This window comes from Phoca vitulina, unplaced genomic scaffold (assembly GCF_004348235.1).
Source record: "Phoca vitulina isolate PV1807 unplaced genomic scaffold, GSC_HSeal_1.0 scaffold1, whole genome shotgun sequence".
Taxonomy (NCBI): domain Eukaryota; kingdom Metazoa; phylum Chordata; class Mammalia; order Carnivora; family Phocidae; genus Phoca; species Phoca vitulina.
Window position 1 is genome coordinate 69,186,593 of NW_022589704.1, and position 19,794 is coordinate 69,206,386.

A 19,794-nucleotide genomic window follows, 5' to 3' on the forward strand; every position below is an offset into this window, starting at 1 on the left:
GAGGGGGGAAGGAGTGAGAGGGGAGGCTGGGTGGGCTGGAGGTAGGGAAGAGACTTGGATAACTGTCTAGGTATTTCCATTCAGCCCCAGTGGCAGTGGAGGAAAGATGTACATGTCTCAGAACCCTTCACAGTGAATGCCTAATAATCGCTATGTCACCTTGGTGAGGAAGATGTCAACGTGATGTGCTTGGCACCCTGAGAAGTCGAGGCACCATTCTCATTCTTCCACGAGTGAAGGCTCTTTGCTGTAGCACAGGGGCCTCTCAAATTCCCCCATCCTAAAACCCTCCAATTTTTAAAAACACTTATTCCAAAGAAGGCTTAAATTCATGTTTTGAGAGTTGCAAATCAATGTTCATTTTCTAAAATGGAAGCCATGCCTCAAACATTTTTAAAAATCAGAGGGCAAAGGGAAACCTAAAAAAACAAGCACCACAGGGAAGAAAAATGAAAGAGAAATCTCATTTTAAACAAAATTTTGCAGCCTTCTGGATTCGGTATCCTTGCTCTCAAATGTCTTCCAGTGGCCATCAATCAGGCTGCTGACAATGAATAACAAATTTCTGAACAACAATGTAGACATGTATAATATAAATCAATAAATGTGGATGGTCCTTACAGGGCTTTAGATTTGCTCCCAGGAAATACATGTTTCTTTGGCAAGTTTAGTTTGAAAAATAATTTTTAAATTCAAAGTGATCTACTACTCGTAATTAAATATCACCAGATCTGATATCACCCTCCTATCATTACAAAACACGAATGTTACAAACTTCCCCAAAACGTGATTTATTCCTTTATTTTTTTCACTCAGGAACAAAGAACACATTTAATGATCACAACATAAGTAACTTTTTAAATATTTAACTCATTTCATCATGTAGTAAAATTTAAAACCATGTATATTATTTAACAAAACAATCTAAAGTGTTTAAATAATTCTACCAGTGATTTTATCACTCGGCAACAAATGTCTTAGGTTTGGTATTTACTTAAGACATTCATGTTGTCTGCTGTTCTGTATTACAGGTTTACTTAAAAAAAAAAATCACCTATAGCATAAATAATTTTTAGGTGAAAAACCCTATCAACATTTGACATCACCAAATTCAATAGATCTAATAGAAATCCAAGCAATAAGCTTAGATATTTGAAACAAACATAAATTAAGGTAATAAACACTGTAAACATGAATATAATGAATTATAGTTTTATACAGAATGATCTTTTAAAAGATAATAAAAGAAAGTTACAATGCAAGTCTAGAAAAAAACTCCAATAGCTGTGACATAGCTATTTTTCAATAAATGATCTTTAACTAAGTCTGCAATCAAGTATTTATAGTATTACAAACCCAAGATCATCACATAGAACTTGATGATCACATAGAATCATCACACAGAACTGTTTTCAAATGCATCTTAAGTCTCCCCATTAAAGTGTGAATTAAGATGCCGGAGGAAATCCCCCCTGGATGTAATGGATGGTGGGAAAAATGCTTGACAGAATTCACATACTCGAGGTATATGCAGTTCTGAGCCTGTGCCACTTAGTACCGATGATAAGTCACTGTCTTGATTAGGAAAGGGCTTCCAAATGGGCTGCAGGAAACAAACAAAAACATCTTCTGTTATTTGTATTTAAAAATCAACTTCCAATGAATTTCAAATTCAAATTTTTTGTGTGGGTTATGTGCATAAACACAAAATTCCCTTATATGAAAGCAAATTACCTTTCCATAGCATTAGCATGAAGACGTGACTCAATTCTCTTCATTAAGGGCACAGCTAAACTTTGATTAAGAGTCACTTAAAATACATACATGCACTTTATCTTCACATATTTAAAAATTTTCCAGTTTTACCACCAGCAAATTTTAATACCTGTTATCACAAAAGCAGTAGTTTTGGAACAACAGTCAATAATTAAGACTTTTTAAAAATTAAATTCTATCTTTTCTATTTTCCAACAGAAACCTTAAGTTATAGGGCTCTTTTTAATACACAGTACACTAGACATGAGGTGTGTATACATGCATTTTGATCAAGAGCCATTTAAATTTTGCTATTTATAAGCAAATACACAATGAATAAAACATATAGGAATAAGTGTAGTTTTGGTTTTTGAAAAATTTTTAAAGTACTAAACAAATTCCACTGATCAGGTGTTTTTTGAAACCTCAAATATTTAATCATTCAACAAAATCTTGTTATATAGTGCATCGTTTTACCTTCTTAACCCTTTCTTGTGACTGAATATAGTGAAACTTGTCAATAGCTGCTTAATTAAAGCAGGGAAAACCATAATTCAACAGAACTGTCTCCATTATAAGCAAGACATAAGTACTCTGAAAATACTGCATTTATTCTTTCTAAAAAAAATATCTAGCAGGGCAAGAAAAAGCATTTAGTTCAATAGTAGGTGCTCAATAAATGTTTGTTGACTGGAATGTCTTACTTTCCTGAAATATTGTAAACCAAATTATTTTAAAAATTTGCTTCCTGGTATACCCTGACGTAGGTAAATTACCTTGACACAGCTAATTTCTGACACTTTGAGGAGAATCACCTCAAAAAATCAATTTAAAGAGATCCCTTTGGGCTCCCATTACCAATATGTTTTTAAAGTAACAACCTAGTCCAACACCTGATACAATGTTAGTTTTCATTCCCTTAACCAATCTCTTTCATTCTAGTTAACCAATCATTTACAATAAACAGTGTATTACTAATTGAAGCATTTGAGTTTCACATCACTGTCTTCTTATAAACATTTTACTGGACAGCTGCGTACAGTTGGTGTAAATATACAAAGTCTGTCTAGGCACCGAGATACATTCAAATATTAGAGCAGAGGCTTATAATAACATTGATTCAATTCCCTTTCTAAGAAGTGACAATTTTATCACAAAAAATAGTAATATTAAAAATATTTATTTTAAAATTTGGGATAATCTTCTTTAGAAAATATGATTAAAAGCAGCAGTAATAACTGTGAGTATATAAGCAAAAATAAGTTAGAGTTAACCAGATTTAAATTTTACTGTTTGCAGTTTAAACAAAAAGTACAAGTGATTAATGTGCATCACTTTAATGGGAAACTGACAGGGATATAAATAAAAGATTGTTCTGTTACAGATAATTCTTATTAAGATCTATACAATAGCAAGAAATAAGCTTAGAAGCAATTTAGCTTCTAAATTTGGTGAGCCAATATTCTATTGCCACTTTATCTTTAAAGTCCATGTTTATCCTCCTCTATTAGGAGTTACTGGCTCAGATCTGATCTTTTCATAGAATTCAGTTGGGACCCCACTCACTGACTCAGCAAAAGTTAGAAGAAAAGAAAATCACATAGAGCAAAAATAAGCAGATATATTTTACGCTTTGTTATGATACCTGAAGGTATAAAAAAGTGGTAGTAGTGACTGATATAAAATAAAAATCTGAAATATATAACCCAAATTTTTCATGTCTCTTTATCATTACCAACAATTCAAGAATTTTATATTTATCATACTAGCTTTATTAATACAAATAAAATGGCAAAATGTTTTTAAAAATTAAGAAATATTCTTTCAATCCTGAACTGCAACATGGCCTTCAAAACAAACTAATTTCTTTGCCTTTTCTGCCAAAATATCAATTATCTAACCTTATGCCCCATGTCTTGTGACAGCTCAACACCAATTCTCCTGCATTTTTTAAGCTGAATACTTTTCCATCAAGTTGTAATCACATACCAGCTGTTTCCCTTGCTGTAGCATAGAAAGCAAATGCACAATGCAGGGTGCCATCTACTGAAACATGAATGCACAGACTAACTAGTAAAAGAACAAGCAAGAGATATAATGGGGAAAAAAGTAACAGGCATTAGAACTGATGCACTTCACAGCTCCACAGGAATTCTACTTGTAATAAAAGAAATTGTTTAATTTGTTTCATTTAGTAGTAACTATAACTGAGACTATGATGTGAAATAAGGCACAATGTAGAACGTAAGTGAGTTTACAATTAAAGCTTACTGTCAGAGATGCCTAGTTCTCCCCACTACTAAAATACCACAGCTTGACTATACGGCCTCCTTTGTGGCGGATTTAAAAGTCTATAACCTATGTGAGTACTTAGAGAGCCAAAGGGTATTCATCAAGTTGTTGGATTTTTAAAAATAAGTATCTCAAGGCAAATAGAAATCAAACAAATGTGGGCAAATTATACAGATATTTATACCATTCTGTATTTTCACCAGCTTCGGTATATTGTAACAATTATATATTTTTCATTTGCCTTCAGGCATTAATTTTTGTTTTTGTTTTGTTTTTTTAAACTAAGAGCATCATTCTGCAATAGAACCTGAATAAATGGGTGGATAGTAGTGGATTGGGGGGCTGTAAGTAGTCTGCGAGCTTTAGAAACATTGAAGTGTTTGATTAAAATCATACATATGCAGAGACTATTTAAAAAATCTATTAGGCTGCATGTTCATTGCCAGATTAGAAACCAAAACCAAACCCTTCGGATCTACGTACTATATAATTGAGAATGTAATGGAAGTATTAGATGAAAGACAGTTCACTTATTTTGATAAAGAGGAATACACGATGCAATTATTTACTTATGAAAAACATGCATTCTTGTAAAGAGTAATGACACACAAACTTTTTAATAAAAAAATGCCATTTGTTTCACAGTACGAAATTTAACAAAGAATCCTATTTTAACACTGATGCTGAGTAAAAAGCTTTGAATAAGGGACTAAGAGACACACACTAGGTATGGATAAAGCTGACATGTATTTTAAAATGTGTTCTACATTTTAAGGTACTTTATAATAGAGCTTTACCATATATATTCAGTTTTTAAAATTTCATGTCATTTATTATCGGACTTGGGTTTTTTTTAATTATCAAAACCCTTAACTGTAGGTAGTCATTAGTTTAAGGATGACTGATAACCTAAAAAAGATGCATATCTGTGCATGTATGGCAAAATGTGTGTTCACACATAATATATTTGTTAATGCAAAACGGTTACCTGCTGTGGTCCTCGGATAGCTTTTCCCGGGGACTCAAGTGAAGCAAAAGGTGCATCAGACGGGTCCTGAAGTGGTAATGTATTTACATATAATGCATTATGGTTTCCAGGTGGCAAACACGGAGCTCTATCCAGAGTTGTCCTGATACACGTGTTTACATGATTGGAGGGTTTTGTTTTGTCAGTTGTTTTAAGGTTTTGTATAGCTGATGCTATGGGGTCAATTCCCTGAATTTCAAATAAAGTTTCTTCTGTTTTAACAAAGTTTCCCGGGTTGTCTCTGAACTCCATATTAAATTTATCCTGGCATGCTGCCTCAGATGTGACAGGACCAAGGATGTTGGGTCTTTCTGGAGTACTATGTAAGAAAGTAGAGTCATTGTCCGTAGGTGGAAACTTGACACTGAATTTAGAAAGTGATTCGAGAGAGGTATCTTCCTCATCCCGGCCCAGTCCTCTCGGTGTGACAGATGTGACACATGGTGTACCTCTATTTATATCATCTTTAGCCTGAGGCTTACCCAGCGCTTCTTGTTTCTCTGTTTTATCCGTACACTGTATAGGGAGAGAGCATTGTGTTTCTGCAGGGAAAAGAACACAAAAGGAAAACAGTTGCACTCCAATCATTCTTAAAAATTTGAATGTTCAATTAGCTTTGGACAGATGAATATGATTTTTTCTATTAGTTTTTATAGCAACTGAAGACAACTGGGAGTTTTTACATTTGCTTCCATCTTCACAGGAATATCAGCAGTCTCCAGTGCGTGAACTGGAACGGAGCTTATTAGTCACGGTTAAACTACTTTGTCTTTGCCTAGGTCTTTTGCTGTAAGCTTTGCCTCTCGTTCACAGTTATCCTGTTCTATGCTTAAAAAACATTTGCTTGTGGTGTATACATTTAAACATTTTGTCAGTAATGGAAGCTGCAACTGTGAGCTTGCTTAGACAAATAAGTTGTTAAAAAGGAAAATCCTTACTAGGCATACATAACATTATACAGGTTAAGAATCTGCGTGAATTAGGCCATTTATTACCCCTGATGTCACTGTGTGACCAAGTGTTTCACCAATCAATTTAGCCATTGTGTACTCTCAATAATCCATGTGAGGGAGTAGCAGTGGTGGGGGTTGGGGAGAAAGAAGACAGCAGAGGCAAAAGAAGGATGAAATTTTGGGATGCATGTTCAGAAAACTGTATGTGAATATATAATTCTCTCATTTGATATACAGGCCTCCTGTTAGCTAGTAGGTAGACAGCAGGTAGAGACCATGGCCTCTGCAGCGCATTTAACTAGAAGTTGCTTATCCAACAAATTCAGCTCTCTAGAACAAATTCAGCTCTCTAGGACACAGGCAAAAGCTAGAAAGTAAGTAAATAGAGCTTCTGAGGAGTCAGAATTAGAGCCAAAAGGCCCACAGATACATGCATTTTGTTCTTATTCTCTTTTTAGATTTATTCTAACAAGCTTGATGATATTTCCCTAGCTCAGAGCTGGTTAGAAGCAGCAAATTAAAAGGTAGGGATAGGAGTTGTTGAAGACAGATATAGATATCAACAAGAGCTGAAAGCATGAGAGGAGACAAGAAAAACAAAAAAGCAGATATAAGAACTCAGAAAACGCTATCGTCTGGTGTAGGGCCAATAAGGGCTACATTTCTCAATGCAAAAAAACAATGATCAAAGCACTCTCCATGTTGATGATCCTGAGACATCATAAAAAGCTAAATTGTGCTCCACAATCTTACCTAAGACAACAGTAAGGTTGGAGATTGGTAATGTGTGATTTTCATTAAATGGACAAAAGATAGAAATTTAAGAAAAAACAACACAGCACTTTAAAAAGGTAGTCATCAGAGAAGTTGGACCTTCACAAAAGGAGGCTTTCCCAAGGATGCGGACTGAAACAGAGAGCGCCCTGCACAATTCTGTCCAGGTTAGTAGGCACTCAACAAATGTCAGTTCCTTGCAGTCTCATGACACCTTTCCTCTTCTGCCACAGCACATTCCAACGCAAGATTTTCTGCTTGGACAGGACAGTAGTACAGTGCAACCAACTTCTTTGGTTTACCTTCTTATATACCTACTACCTCTCTTCAGTACATACCATCTTATCTTACTGGATTACAACAGCCTTTGAACTGCTTCTTTGCCGCTAAACTTAGCTCATATCCAATCCATTCTCTACATTGCTCCCTATTTTTCTCTAAAGTACAAATCTGGTCACGTTACCTTCCTAATAATAAAATCTTTTCATGGCTCTCCAAACCCTCATCCCTCAGAAAAGTCATATAAAACTGTTCATGACTGGCCCCTGGTTACTTCTCCATGCTCTCACCTTTCACCACAACTATAACAGTGGGGAACTTTGTACAGTTCTCCAAAACAGCCATGCTTTCCTGTCTTTGGGCGTTTGTATACGCTGTGCAGACTGCCTTAAGTGTCCTTTCTGACTACTCTTTACCTAACTCTTATTTGTCCCTCATTTCTTGGTGTAGACATTAATTTCTCTGGATAGCTCTCTCTGGCTCCCCAAGACTGGTTTAGGCATGATTCTTGGGTGCCCTGAGGGTTAAACACTTTGCATCATGTCTCCAAGTATATTGTTCTTTCTCCCATTAAAGTAGGTTTCTTAAAATCTTCAACTACGTTTTGTTTCCCACTTAACCCCAGTACCCTGTCCAGTGCCTGGCACATAGTATGCCCTCAATTTGTATTCTGTTCCCAACAGAGCCTAGTATAAATAAATTTGTATTCTGTTCCCAACAGAGCCTAGTATAATAATCCACATTCACTAGATAATCTGTGACTGGGAGTGGTACAGTAACTGAGACCAAGATCAATTGTTTGGCAGGATTTCTTTGTCCTTGGAGGTGTCTTAAAGTCCATTAACTCTAGTCATTTTTCCTGATAGTAGACTTTAACAGTAGCAGGAAATTCTAGGAAATAGTACTTTCTTTGTAGGTAACATTTGCTAACTGCAAAAAACAAATCAGGAAAATCAACTGCTGAGGTAACCAAATTCTCTAACACATGAGGAGGAAATGCTTATCAAAATGATCTTCACAAGAACAGGGAGAATGATGATGAAGAATCTGCTGGTGCTGATAATGACAACTATTAACATTAATAGCACTTCTATGTGCCATGCACTCTTATAATCATTGTATGTGCCTTAATTCATTTCATACTCAAAATAATCACATGGTAGGCACTATATTATCCCCACTTTACATGTGAAGAAACTGAGACATGAAGAGATTATTTCCAAGGCTACACAGCTAATGAATGAGTGGTAGATCTGGCACTGGAACCCAGGCAACCTAATTCTAGAGCCTGTGTTCTGAACCATTATGCTAAATCAAACATGCTGCTTTCTATATACACAGAAGAGTCACCAAAATGATAGAACTGTGTTCTGAATTTCTTTTCTAGTAGTTGACCTATCCCCCTTGTGAACAAAACCTGAAAAACTCAAAAGAGCTATAATAAAGCAGGTATTTTCTTTTTGTATAGCTAGCGGGCATACTTCAGCCACATTAAAATAATTTTCTGAATTAATCTGTTCAAGCAATGAGTTACTATAAAAAAAAATTTTAACGAGGTACATAAAAGTACTTGTCATCCTGACACTATACTGAGAAACATCATCAGGTGGAGCAAATTGCTTTTCTATTTTGTTTATTTCAAGAACACTTATTTTTGCAAGAAAAAAAAACCAAAATGAGAAACATTTTTAGATTTCCAAATTTTAAGTACAGGCTGTCCATTTAGACTACTTCTTAGTTTAATTACCTTATATACTGACAAAAGAAAAAGATCTGATGGTTGTTGGTAACCTGCAATCCTATATTCTACTCTTGTGATCTCTCCTGAAATAGGACCCTCTTTTTGGACCAAATAATACTTTTTATGAAGCCACATTTGCTTTCACATACATTTTACCTTTATCCCTTCTCAAGGCTATTGCCGTAAGTGAATGAGAAAAAAAAAAAGAAAAAGGAAATGCACAATTCTACTAATTCAGCAATTTTTCATGAATTATATGTTTATCTAAAAGTAAAAGTCAAATTTTCACAAAAAATAATACGGGGGCAATAATCCTAATTTCCAGCTGTATTATGCAAATCACATTTGAAATGGTTTCTTGATATTTTCATTCAATGTAGTGTTCATCCTTAAAAAGTCTGAATAGTCATCTTTTTCCAAAATATTTTTCTTTCTTTCCCTTTTTGACCTACTACTACCAGAATAATACTTAATATTTTGGTTTTTGTTTGGACCCAGCAAAACTTCACTGCAGTCTGTGACACACAGATCTAAAATATTTCAAGAATAATGTTGTATTTATTGTTTGTGACACATTTAATATAAAACATAAAAATAACATTAGGAAGCAGTTTTAGTGGGGAAGAAACTGAAGTTAAACACTCAGTGTTCTAGTTGACAGATACATACTCAGATTTAGACCTGTGCAATTTAAAAATGGTCAAAGTATTAAGCCACTGATAATGGGGTAGGTTCCCTGTGTAACAATGAATACATCACCATTACAATGTTTTGATAAGATGCTGATGTTAAAAAAAATCATGTTTATGAATTCTACATACTACGTATCTATAGCTAGTACATTTTAAATAAAAATTCTTTTACTTCAGAAGTACTTAGTGCCTTTAGCCTACACAAAAGATCAGTTTCTCATGAAAATGACAAAGATTCAGGTGAAAGAATTAGAGTCCTTTTTTGGGAGGTGGGAGGGAGGGAGGGGAAGAAATAAATTATGTCTTTCTACACAGATTGTTTTGTTTCTCTACCACATTGTGTACCTTTTCTGAAAATAAAATGGTAGTGGTATGCAAAAAGTGAATTTACACAATAAAATGATTTCTAAATAGCCTAGATATAAGAGCTGTTAGAAATGGAAAGTGATCTTTAATTAAAGGGGTATTAGCACTGCTGCGACATCTTTCAGAGTGAAAACTGTAAATCACATCTCTTGGGAACTGTATGCAGAATATCTCAAATCACAAAGGTAAAGGAGAATTTATCATTTTAAATGATCAGTTTACCTTCCTTTTGTTTACAGAAGTGCTTGGTAGCCAGATTCAATCCCTGGTATTTTGCTATTCATATGAATGACTGAAGCAAACACCAGTCTGGGGTTTTAGGAAGGGGTAAAGGTTTTAAAAAACACACTGTAACACATGTGTAAAACAGATGTTCCTTTTAAGTCATATTTTATACTAAATTTGTACTTTCTATCTCCAACAGAACTGGCCTCACGAAATGTGAAATGTTTATTTCTTGAACCAAATCATAAAAATCCATAGTATTCAATCAACTTTCAAGCAGAAGTTAAAAATAAACCTGATGTTATAATTTTACTTAGCTCATATATGGTAGTACAGAGCTTCAAGGTTGCTTACTGACTTATAAATTAATGTTTAATTAAACCCCCAAATAGCAACTGAAAACTTTGAGAGAGATTTCCTATACTTGTTTTGTACTTTTTCCAAGGTGGACCTTCTCATTAAGATGATCAGTAATTATATCACTCAATTCACTCTATATAGTCCCACACACAATAAAGAGAGAAAAAAGCCAATCATTAGATAATGTAATACAGTACAGAGCTTAGACAGCACTTACCCATTAAAAGTGGTGGGAGGCACAAATTGCAGATCCTTAGCACTTAATAAGCATTTAGAAATATTTTCACAATCAAAAAAGAAATAAATTTAAATCAATCAAATTAATATTACTGTGTGTTAAATCAAACCTTACCAGTTGCAGGGGCTGGTACATTAAGTTTGCTTAAGTGGTCTTTTTGTGCTTTTGCTAACATGCATATTCTATGAAATTCTTCTTTTAGATCCTGGAAAGTCTTCTCTATATAAGCCCTAAAAATAAATATTTTAAAATATAAGGCTTTATCTTTAAATATTTTTTATCATTATTAAACTTAAATAGCACCATTTTATATACCACAAAATAATTACTGAAAGGTTAAACTTAAAAAAATTATTTTAAAATCCTAGAAAATGTCCCAAAGAACTACTCTAATGTCTGAAGAGCTAGGCACAAAGTCACAGAGTAAGCGATAAATTAAAAGTTCTAATACATACATGTAGCACAGACTAGCATATCTACTTGTTCATAAATCACACTTTTGCTGGCTGTCTCATTCTCACATTAGAAATTTCGATGTATTGATTTTGTAAACATCTTAAATAGAAGAAAACTAAATGTTCCTCACTTTACTTTAAAATCTGTCCATATAAAATAATGTGGCCACAATACTTTGTCTATTAAGTATTAGAGCTTTAATTTAGTTTTTAGATCCATCTCTGCTATTCACTGTATGACTTACATATGTCATTTTAACATGGAGGAGCCTTGGGTTGGTCTCTTCTAGTTCTAAGCTGCTATTTTGTTACAAGTGCAAAATTTTAAAATATATGTCAATAAAAATATATTTCAGTATGTATGATTTTTAGAGTTGGCAAAAAAGGATATAGAACTACCTTTCATGGAATAAAGGAATGCCAAGACTCCCTGGTGAAGTTTCTTTTCTAGGAGAAGAAACCTCTTGTCTTCTTACCTTAAAGATACAAAATAATCACCACTTTAAATTGCTTCTAAACTCAAATGAGAATGGGTTAACAGAAAATACAATGGAAAATTCATCTTCCTCATGGGAAAATAAATTTAGGTAGCATACAGATATACACAGATTTTTTTTTTCTTTAAATGAGATCGAGGAAAAAGGAAGATTAAGGTAGAAAAATAGGATGGAGACAAGAAGTATTTCTGGTAACTTCTGTAATTATTATTTCCAGTACTGACAATTCAAGAACTTTCCTCAAATTCAAGTATTGACTGAAATTGTTACTCTGATTATCAAGCACCTGGTATGACCAGCAACTAGGGAAAAAAAATACCTGTGTGTATGTGTATTTACTTCTTCCCCATTATTGGCCTATATGTTTAAATCAATGTCTTTGCATTTTGTTATAGATTCTTTGCTGAGGAATGCAGCTATATTTAGAGGAAGAAAGAAAACCAAGTTACAGCACCTTAGCATTTAACAAGTATTTTAAAGATAGCACAATGATATATTTAAGCTACTTTCTGAAGCTAAGTTCTTGCCTTTCACTCCCACCCTGTGGCTTATTCTGGTATTACATTGATTCTGACACTTAAAAGTCAACATTAAAGAACTGTAATAAATCCACTGTATGGTTTAGATTTTTAAAAAAATCTTTAATAATACCTAGAAAACTTTGTGTATCTTCTAAAGGCACAAACTGACAAATTCAAAGATTTGGATATGTCTTAATATTATACAATCATAAATTATAATTCTACCAAAATTTTATAGGTCTTATTTAAGTTCAAACTGAAACCATGGACATTTGTATTTAGAGACTTTTTAAGATTTAAGGTCATTGTAGCCATTATTAAAATGGATGATTTTAACTCATTGTTTCTTATCATCGGAGTATAATCCCTTTTAATTTTGCTTTTCAAAAAGTTCTTTCAGTTTCTTAGGAGTTTCATTTGTTAAGAAAAAGCCTTGATTCCAGTTTTTTTCTTTAAATTAGTATCTTCTTCAATTTATTCATTTTATTGCTCTACTTTTTTAGCTTTTTCTAAAGAGTGCTTAACATTTTTAAAATAGAGTATTCCTTTAATTAGTAAAATAAAATCTCGGCAACCCAAACAATTTGTGATTTTATATATTATATGTTGTCAGACTGAGGTAAAATAAGTATCATTTGCTGCTGCACACTTTTTGTCTGGCAAACATTTAGGCCATGTCTTCTTCTGGATTCAAAGTGTTCTACTGAGCTTGCAAAGCAGTCACATCAGAAGCCATTTTCACACTCAGTTTGTTTTTAAAAGCAGTAGACAAGATTTTTCTTTAGTGTTATGTGCAATTAAAACACTCAATGGATTTTAGTGTGGACTAGGAAGAACGGCAACATTTCAAAGATAGCCAACCATTCAGGATGCCCCAAATATGAAAGCAAACTTTTATTTTTTAAGATTTTATTTATTTATTTGACAGAGAGAGACACAGCGAGAGAGGGAACACAAGCAAGGGGGGTGGGAGAGGAAGAAGCAGGCTTCCCGCTGAGCAGGGAGCCCAACGTGGGACTCGATCCCAGGACCCTGGGATCATGACCCGAGCCGAAGGCAGACGCTTAACTGACTGAGCCACTCAGGCGCCCCGAAAGCAAACTTTTAAAAGATAATATATTAGGGGCGCCTGGGTGGCTCAGTGGTCAAGAGTCTGCCTTCGGCTCAGGTCATGATCCCAGGGTCCTGGGATCGAGACAGTATCGGGCTCTCTGCTCAGCAGGAAGCCTACTTCTCCCTCTCCCACTCCCCCTGCTTGGGTTCCTGCTCTCACTATCTCTCTGTCAAATAAATAAATAAATAAAATCTTAAAAAAAAAGATACTATATTAAGGGGTGCCTAGCTGGCTTAGTCAGTAGAGCATGTGACTCTTGATCTTGTGGGTCATGAGTTCAAGCCCCATGTTGGGTAGAGAGTTTATTTAAAAAAATAATAATAAAATAAAAGATATTATATTAAATCTGTATCAACAAAATCAGAGAAGAGGTAGTATTAAGAAAACAGAAACATCTGACAACTTAATGTTAAACAAATCATAAAATATGTGATTAAATGAAATGATTAATATCCTTTTAAAATTTACTACTAGAAATACTCAGTATGAAACAAAATTATTAGGAGCCAGAAAAGAACCAAAAAGAAGTACAGTTGACCTTTGAACCATGTGGAGTTAGAAGAGCCAACCCCCGTATATAAAATCCATGTATAATTTTTGACTCCCCAAAACTTAATTACCAATAGCTTACTATTGACCAGAAGCCTTACAGATAACATAAACACTCTATTAACACATATTTTGTATATTATATACTGTACTCTTACAATAAAGTAAGCTAGAGAAAATATTACAAAAATCATGAGGAAGAGAAAATACATTTACACTACTGTATCACAAAAAATCCACATAAAAGTAGACCGACTTAGTTCAAACCTGTGTTGTTCGAGGGTAAGCTGTGCTCTGTAATTTTAACCTAAAAATGAAGATATTTACAGAAAGTTTAGTAAAGACTATTCTAGTTTCCAAAGTACTGATTTGGGAATCAGTACCTGGAATGATTGCTTCTGATATTGAAAGAACCCTTAAAAACAAAAGGGGTGGGGGTGGAGATAAGATGAAAGTGAAGGAAAAGGAAGGAAAAGAATGATAGACTTTTTATGGTTTGGCAAATAAACTGTGTCAACCTACTTCTCTGACATTTAGATTTTTTTTTTTTTACAAGATTTTATTTATGTATTTATTTGAGACAGAGAGGCAGGAGGGGGGGGAGCAGCAGGGAGAGGAAGAAGCAGACTCCCTGCTGAGCAGGGAGCCCATTGCAGGGCTCAATCCCAGGACCCCGGGGGCAGGACCTGAGCCGAAGGCAGATGCTTAACAGGCTGAGCCACCCAGGCACCGCTCTGACATTTAGATTTGATAACCAGTGTGGGTGAATTTATCTGGGAAAGATTCATCAGGTGTAATGGTAGGGGATAAAGGGAGTACTCTCTTACTGAGAAATTTCCATGAAGTATGTAAATTTAAGATCTTCAGCTTCTTTGGGATTAAGAACACAGCCCTGCTTACTATTATTTTTATTATTATTATTGAAGAAAAACATTACAATTGTACTAAGCAATACACTGTATCTTCTACCATTTACACCAAATAAATCTCGATACAGTTTGAATGAAAATTTTAGGTCTCCAGCATCCAAGAAAAAATTTCAAAAGGGACCTTTTAACATGTTTGTTCAACAAATGACAAAAATGGCAAGCAGTTCTCTGACATTGGGAAGCAAGGTTTATCTAGAATGGGTATAGCATGTCAATGCTATTTTCCATTGTAGCTATCTGACACAACTTCCTGAAAACAATCATTTATTTTTCAAAGGATGTAGAATTAGTGTAGTCAATGGCAACTCTAACACCTTTCCCAGAAACTCAAGACTTGCTTTTCAATGCTAAATTACTTAATAAAGACTATGCAGTTCATGGAACATCCCAGACAGTTAAGTAAACATTAAAAGAGATAACTTGTACTTTTCTTTCTATTCTCAACTATTCTCCAAGCAGACCCTGCACTGCAAGAAGCTGAAGTTACTGCAACTTCAAATAAGAAAGCAAGGGAACTTTGAACGTTGTATTTTAGGAGACTTTAAACGTTAAATCATTCAACAAATGAGTTTATTTTGAGGTACTAAAACTTAAAATACTTAACATTATAAACTGTTCCAAGTACTAGTTTGGAAATGCCGAACTTGTGGAATGAATACTGAAATAAGAGCTTTACACGTCGTACTTTTCATTTACACTTCACTATGGCGCTGGATAAGTCATTCAACTAAATCATTAAGATAAACCCATTTAAAACAGTTGAAAGATGTTGTGAAATGATTCCTTAAATTGCCTCTTATGTGAATTGGGAGAATTTTGTTTTAGTGTAAATCAGTTTAAGTTTCTCATAGATGGGTATCATATAAAAAATATATGTTCCAGGGCCAGTTGACTATGCAATGATATTTAAGGAGGGAAAAGAAAAAGTGGCTAATATTTTTGTTAGTCTCAAACCAGATTTATTCTTTATGCAAAGATAATGGAAATCTTTTTCTGTGTGTACGTTGGGAGCCCAGGATCTGTTAGATCTTAAAGAAAGAAATGTAGGCTTTCCCCAATGCTTGCCTTTTTTTAATATTTAGCACTAAAAGTGAAAGTATTTTATTCCTTTTATAAACCAATTTGAAAAATAACTGACTCACAATACCAAAATATGAATTCAACCTAAGTGTCCAAAATTTGATGAATGCATATAGAAAATGTGGTGTATATAAATATACAATGGGATATTGTACAGTTGACCCTTGAACAACATTGGTTTGAACTGTGCAGGTCCACTTCTATGCAGATTTTTTTCAGTAAATACAGTACAGTACTGTAGATGTATTTTCCTTATGATTTTAATATTTTATTTTCTATAGCTTATTTTACTGTAAGAATACAGTATATAGTACATATAACATACAAAATATGTGTTAGTCGACGATGTTATCATAAGGCTTCTGATCAATAGTAGGCTACTAGTGGTTCTATGTTTTGGGGGAGTCAAAAGTTCTATGTAGATTTTCAACTATGTGGGGAGTCAGTGTCCCTAACTAACTATATATACACACACACACATGCACACACATACACGATGAATATATCAACCTTAAAAAAAGAAAGGAAAGCATGTCATTTAAGACAACATGGATGTGGAGAACATCATCCTAATGTGAAATAAGGCAGGCACAGAAAGACAAATATTGCATGATTTCACTTTTATGTGGACTCTAAAGAAGCCAAAATCATAGAAGTAGAGAGTAGAAGAGTAGAATGATGGTCGCCAGGGTTTGGGGATGGGGTGGGAAAAATGGGGGTGGGATGTTGATCAAAGAATACAAAGTTTCAGTTATGCAGGATGAGTAAGTTCTGAAGATCTCATGTATAGCATGGTGATTATAGTTAACACTACCATATTGTATACTTGAAATTTGCTAAAAGAGTAAATCCTAAATGTATTCATCACAATGAAAAAGAAAGATAAGAATGTAAAGTGATGGATATGTTAATTGGCTTGACTATGGTAATCATTTCTTAATGTATACATGTATCAAAACATCATGTTGGGGGTACCTGGGTGGCTCAGAAGGTTAAGTGTCTGACTCTTTTTTTTTTTTTTTAAAGATTTTATTTATTTATTTGAGAGAGAGAATGAGAGAGAGAGAGCATGAGAGGGGCGAGGGTCAGAGGGAGAAGCAGACTCCCTGCCGAGCAGGGAGCCCGATGCGGGACTCGATCCTGGGACTCCAGGATCATGACCTGAGCCGAAGGCAGTCGCTTAACCAACTGAGCCACCCAGGTGCCCAAGTGTCTGACTCTTGACTTCGGCTCAGGTCATGATCTCAGGGTCATGAGATTGAGCCCCACCAGGGATTCTGCTTGAAATTCTCTCTCCTCCTCTCCCTCTGCCTCTCCCAGCCCCTCAAATAAATCTTTAAAAAAAAGCACATCATATTGTACACTGAACATATATACATTTTCTATTTCTTAATTATACCTCCATAAAGCTGGGGGAAAATGCAATAATATTCAAATTCTAAATCATGTCTTTTCTTAAAAATTTTAAGCAACTGAGGTTAGACAATTAAACGTTGTTATGAAACTTTTAAAGATAATACTACATTCGTTAATACAATGTATACTCTCTTATATGGAATTTAAACTTTAAAAGGCTAACATTGTGAATAAAGGTGGTAAGTCTGCAATGACACATTATGAACTACAGCAATGACTATCATTCTATTCCAGTGTTCCTATCCAAGATTCCCTCTAAAATTTAGCTGATGCAAAAGGAATATTTATTTTTACGTGGCCCAGGCAACTGACTGTAACAAATATATGATTTTGTTTCTGGGTGAGGCTTAGTAGAATTATGCCTTTTTTAAAAAAGTAGAATAACGATTTTATTTATTTTTTAAAGATTTTATTTATTTGAGAGAGCGAGAGAGAGATAGAGTGTGGGGCAGGGGCAAAGAGAGAGGAAGAAGCCAACTCCCCGCTGAGCAGGGAGTCCCACTCAGGGCTCCATCCCAGGACCCCAAGATTATGACCTGAACTGAAGGCAGACGCTTAACCGACTAAGCCACTCAGGCGCCCCTAGAATTATGCTTTTAAAACAGAAAAGAGAACTATGCTCTAACTTGGAACAATGTAATCCAAGAAATAAACCAAGGTGAGATAAGGATAGATTGGTAAAGGAAATAGAAACTGTGGAATAGTTATAAATACTAGCTTGATAAAATTTTCTCAGAAAAAGGAGAAACAGGAGTGCCTGGGTGGCTCAGCCAGTTAAGTGTCTGCCTTTGGCTCAGGTCATGATCCCAGGGTCCTGGGATGGAGCCCTGCATCAAACCTCCCTGCTCAGCAGGGTGTCTGCTTCTCCCTCTGCCCCTCCCACCATTCATGCATGTGCTCGCGCACTTTCTCCCTGAAATGAAATCTCAAAAAAAAAAAAAAAAGGAAAAAAGGAGAAATAAATGAGCAGTGGAAAAACAATTTGAAAACAAGAATTCACTTATCACTTAGATTATTAAAACTAAGAATGAAATGTTAAAGGAGAAACTGAGGTTGAATATTTTCTTACCAGTTTTAGATATATTGAGATAAAGATGTTATGGTAAAGTCAAGCACCGAATATGGTTAAAGTAGGGAGAAAGTGAGAATAGGGCTGAGACAAGGAAGAGATTAAGGTGGAAAGAGAAGAAAAAAAAAAAAAGAGTTACAAAAAAGAGATTTGATGAAAAGTTTAAGGACAAAAGACAAATTAAAAAATACAAGAAAACTGTATTTATAAGAATTTATGGCTGTGTGAAATCTACGGTTCTCTCACCCTCATTAATATTACTGAAAATCTAGCAAAGCAAGAGGAACACAAATCCTACAAGTCTTGTCTGTTTGGCATGACACAGTGTGCCAGGCAAACCCACTGCCAGTGCAGCAACAATTTCAAGGCAAAATGGGATCCATTCCAGAGTTCTGAAGGAAGTAGCAAGAAAATAAACAATATACAGATAAAATTAAATACCTCAATTACTTCCAAGTTCATCACAGGGTTCTGGTTTAATGTAAATTCCAAAAAATCACTATCAATGCTACAATAAAACATTCTTTAAAAAAAAGTTAAAGGGGCGCCTGGGTGGCTCAGTTGTTAAGCGTCTGCCTTCGGCTCAGGTCCTGATCCCAGGGTCCTGGGATCGAGCCCCACATCGGGCTCCCTGCTCTGCGGGAAGCCTGCTTCTCCCTCTCCCACTCCCCCTGCTTGTGTTCCCTCTCTCACTGTGTCTCTGTCAAATAAAAGAAAATCTTAAAAAAAAAAAAAAATTAAAAAAAGTTAAAATCCTTTACCAGTACTGTCACAATGACTGTAATTTCAATTCTATTAAGTTAATTTGAAGTAGAGCAAGATTAATACTTTCCGTCTGTCTTTTGAATCTTCCCTGTGCATTAGGTTTCTTTTGCACATCTTTCTGAATTTGTTTTCTTAATAGAAGAAATATTGAACTGTGGGGATGCCTCTTTATGCAAAATAGAAAATGAATACCTTAAATGACCAATTTAAAAAGGTAAGGTTTCCCATAACTCCCCCACCCCTTCTCCAAACACTAGATTTAAAATGAACTGACTTGGGAAAATCCTTTTCATTAACCACAAATTCTATGTTATACTATTACCGCATTAAACTGAAAATGTCTTCATGAAAATAGCTGTTATTTAAGCAATTTGCATATATTAATTAACTTAATCCACATAACCTTGTGAATTAGGTACTTTTTTTTTTTTTTAAGATTTTATTTATTTGAGAGAGAGAGCAAGAGAGAGCAGGAGCAGAGGGAGGGGCAGAGGGAGAGGTAGAAGCAGACTCCTCGCTGAGCAGGGAGCCTGATGTGGGGCTTGATCCCAGGACCCTGGGAACATGACCTGAGCTGAAGGCAGACGCTTAACTGACTGAGCCACCCAGGCGCCCACAAGTACTTTGATTTTAAAGTCTGCTATAGTAAATAAGGGTCTGAAGAGGTCCAATAATTTGCCTACAGTCCAGTAGGTGG

At 34.9% G+C, this 19,794-nt stretch overlaps 1 protein-coding gene across 10 annotated transcripts in view; it reads right to left on the bottom strand.

Annotated features, from left to right (window-relative positions):
* Window positions 1–745: 745 nt before the first annotated feature.
* TANK (TRAF family member associated NFKB activator) overlaps window positions 746–19,794 on the bottom strand; it is a 93,672-nt gene continuing 74,623 nt past the window's right edge. For 4 of the 10 annotated variants that reach the window (XM_032409556.1, XM_032409547.1, XM_032409523.1 and 1 more), the window contains 4 exons: window positions 11,557–11,633; window positions 10,817–10,932; window positions 5,036–5,616; window positions 747–1,603 (listed from right to left, as the gene is read on the bottom strand). In XM_032409556.1, coding sequence (XP_032265447.1) covers window positions 1,424–1,603; window positions 5,036–5,616; window positions 10,817–10,932; window positions 11,557–11,633 — 954 coding nt within the window. In that variant the 3' untranslated portion in view covers window positions 747–1,423. Of the gene's footprint in view, window positions 1,604–5,035; window positions 5,617–10,816; window positions 10,933–11,556; window positions 11,634–19,794 lie in introns of all 10 variants that reach the window. The other 6 variants (XM_032409589.1, XM_032409572.1, XM_032409579.1 and 3 more) reach the window with 3 other exon arrangements.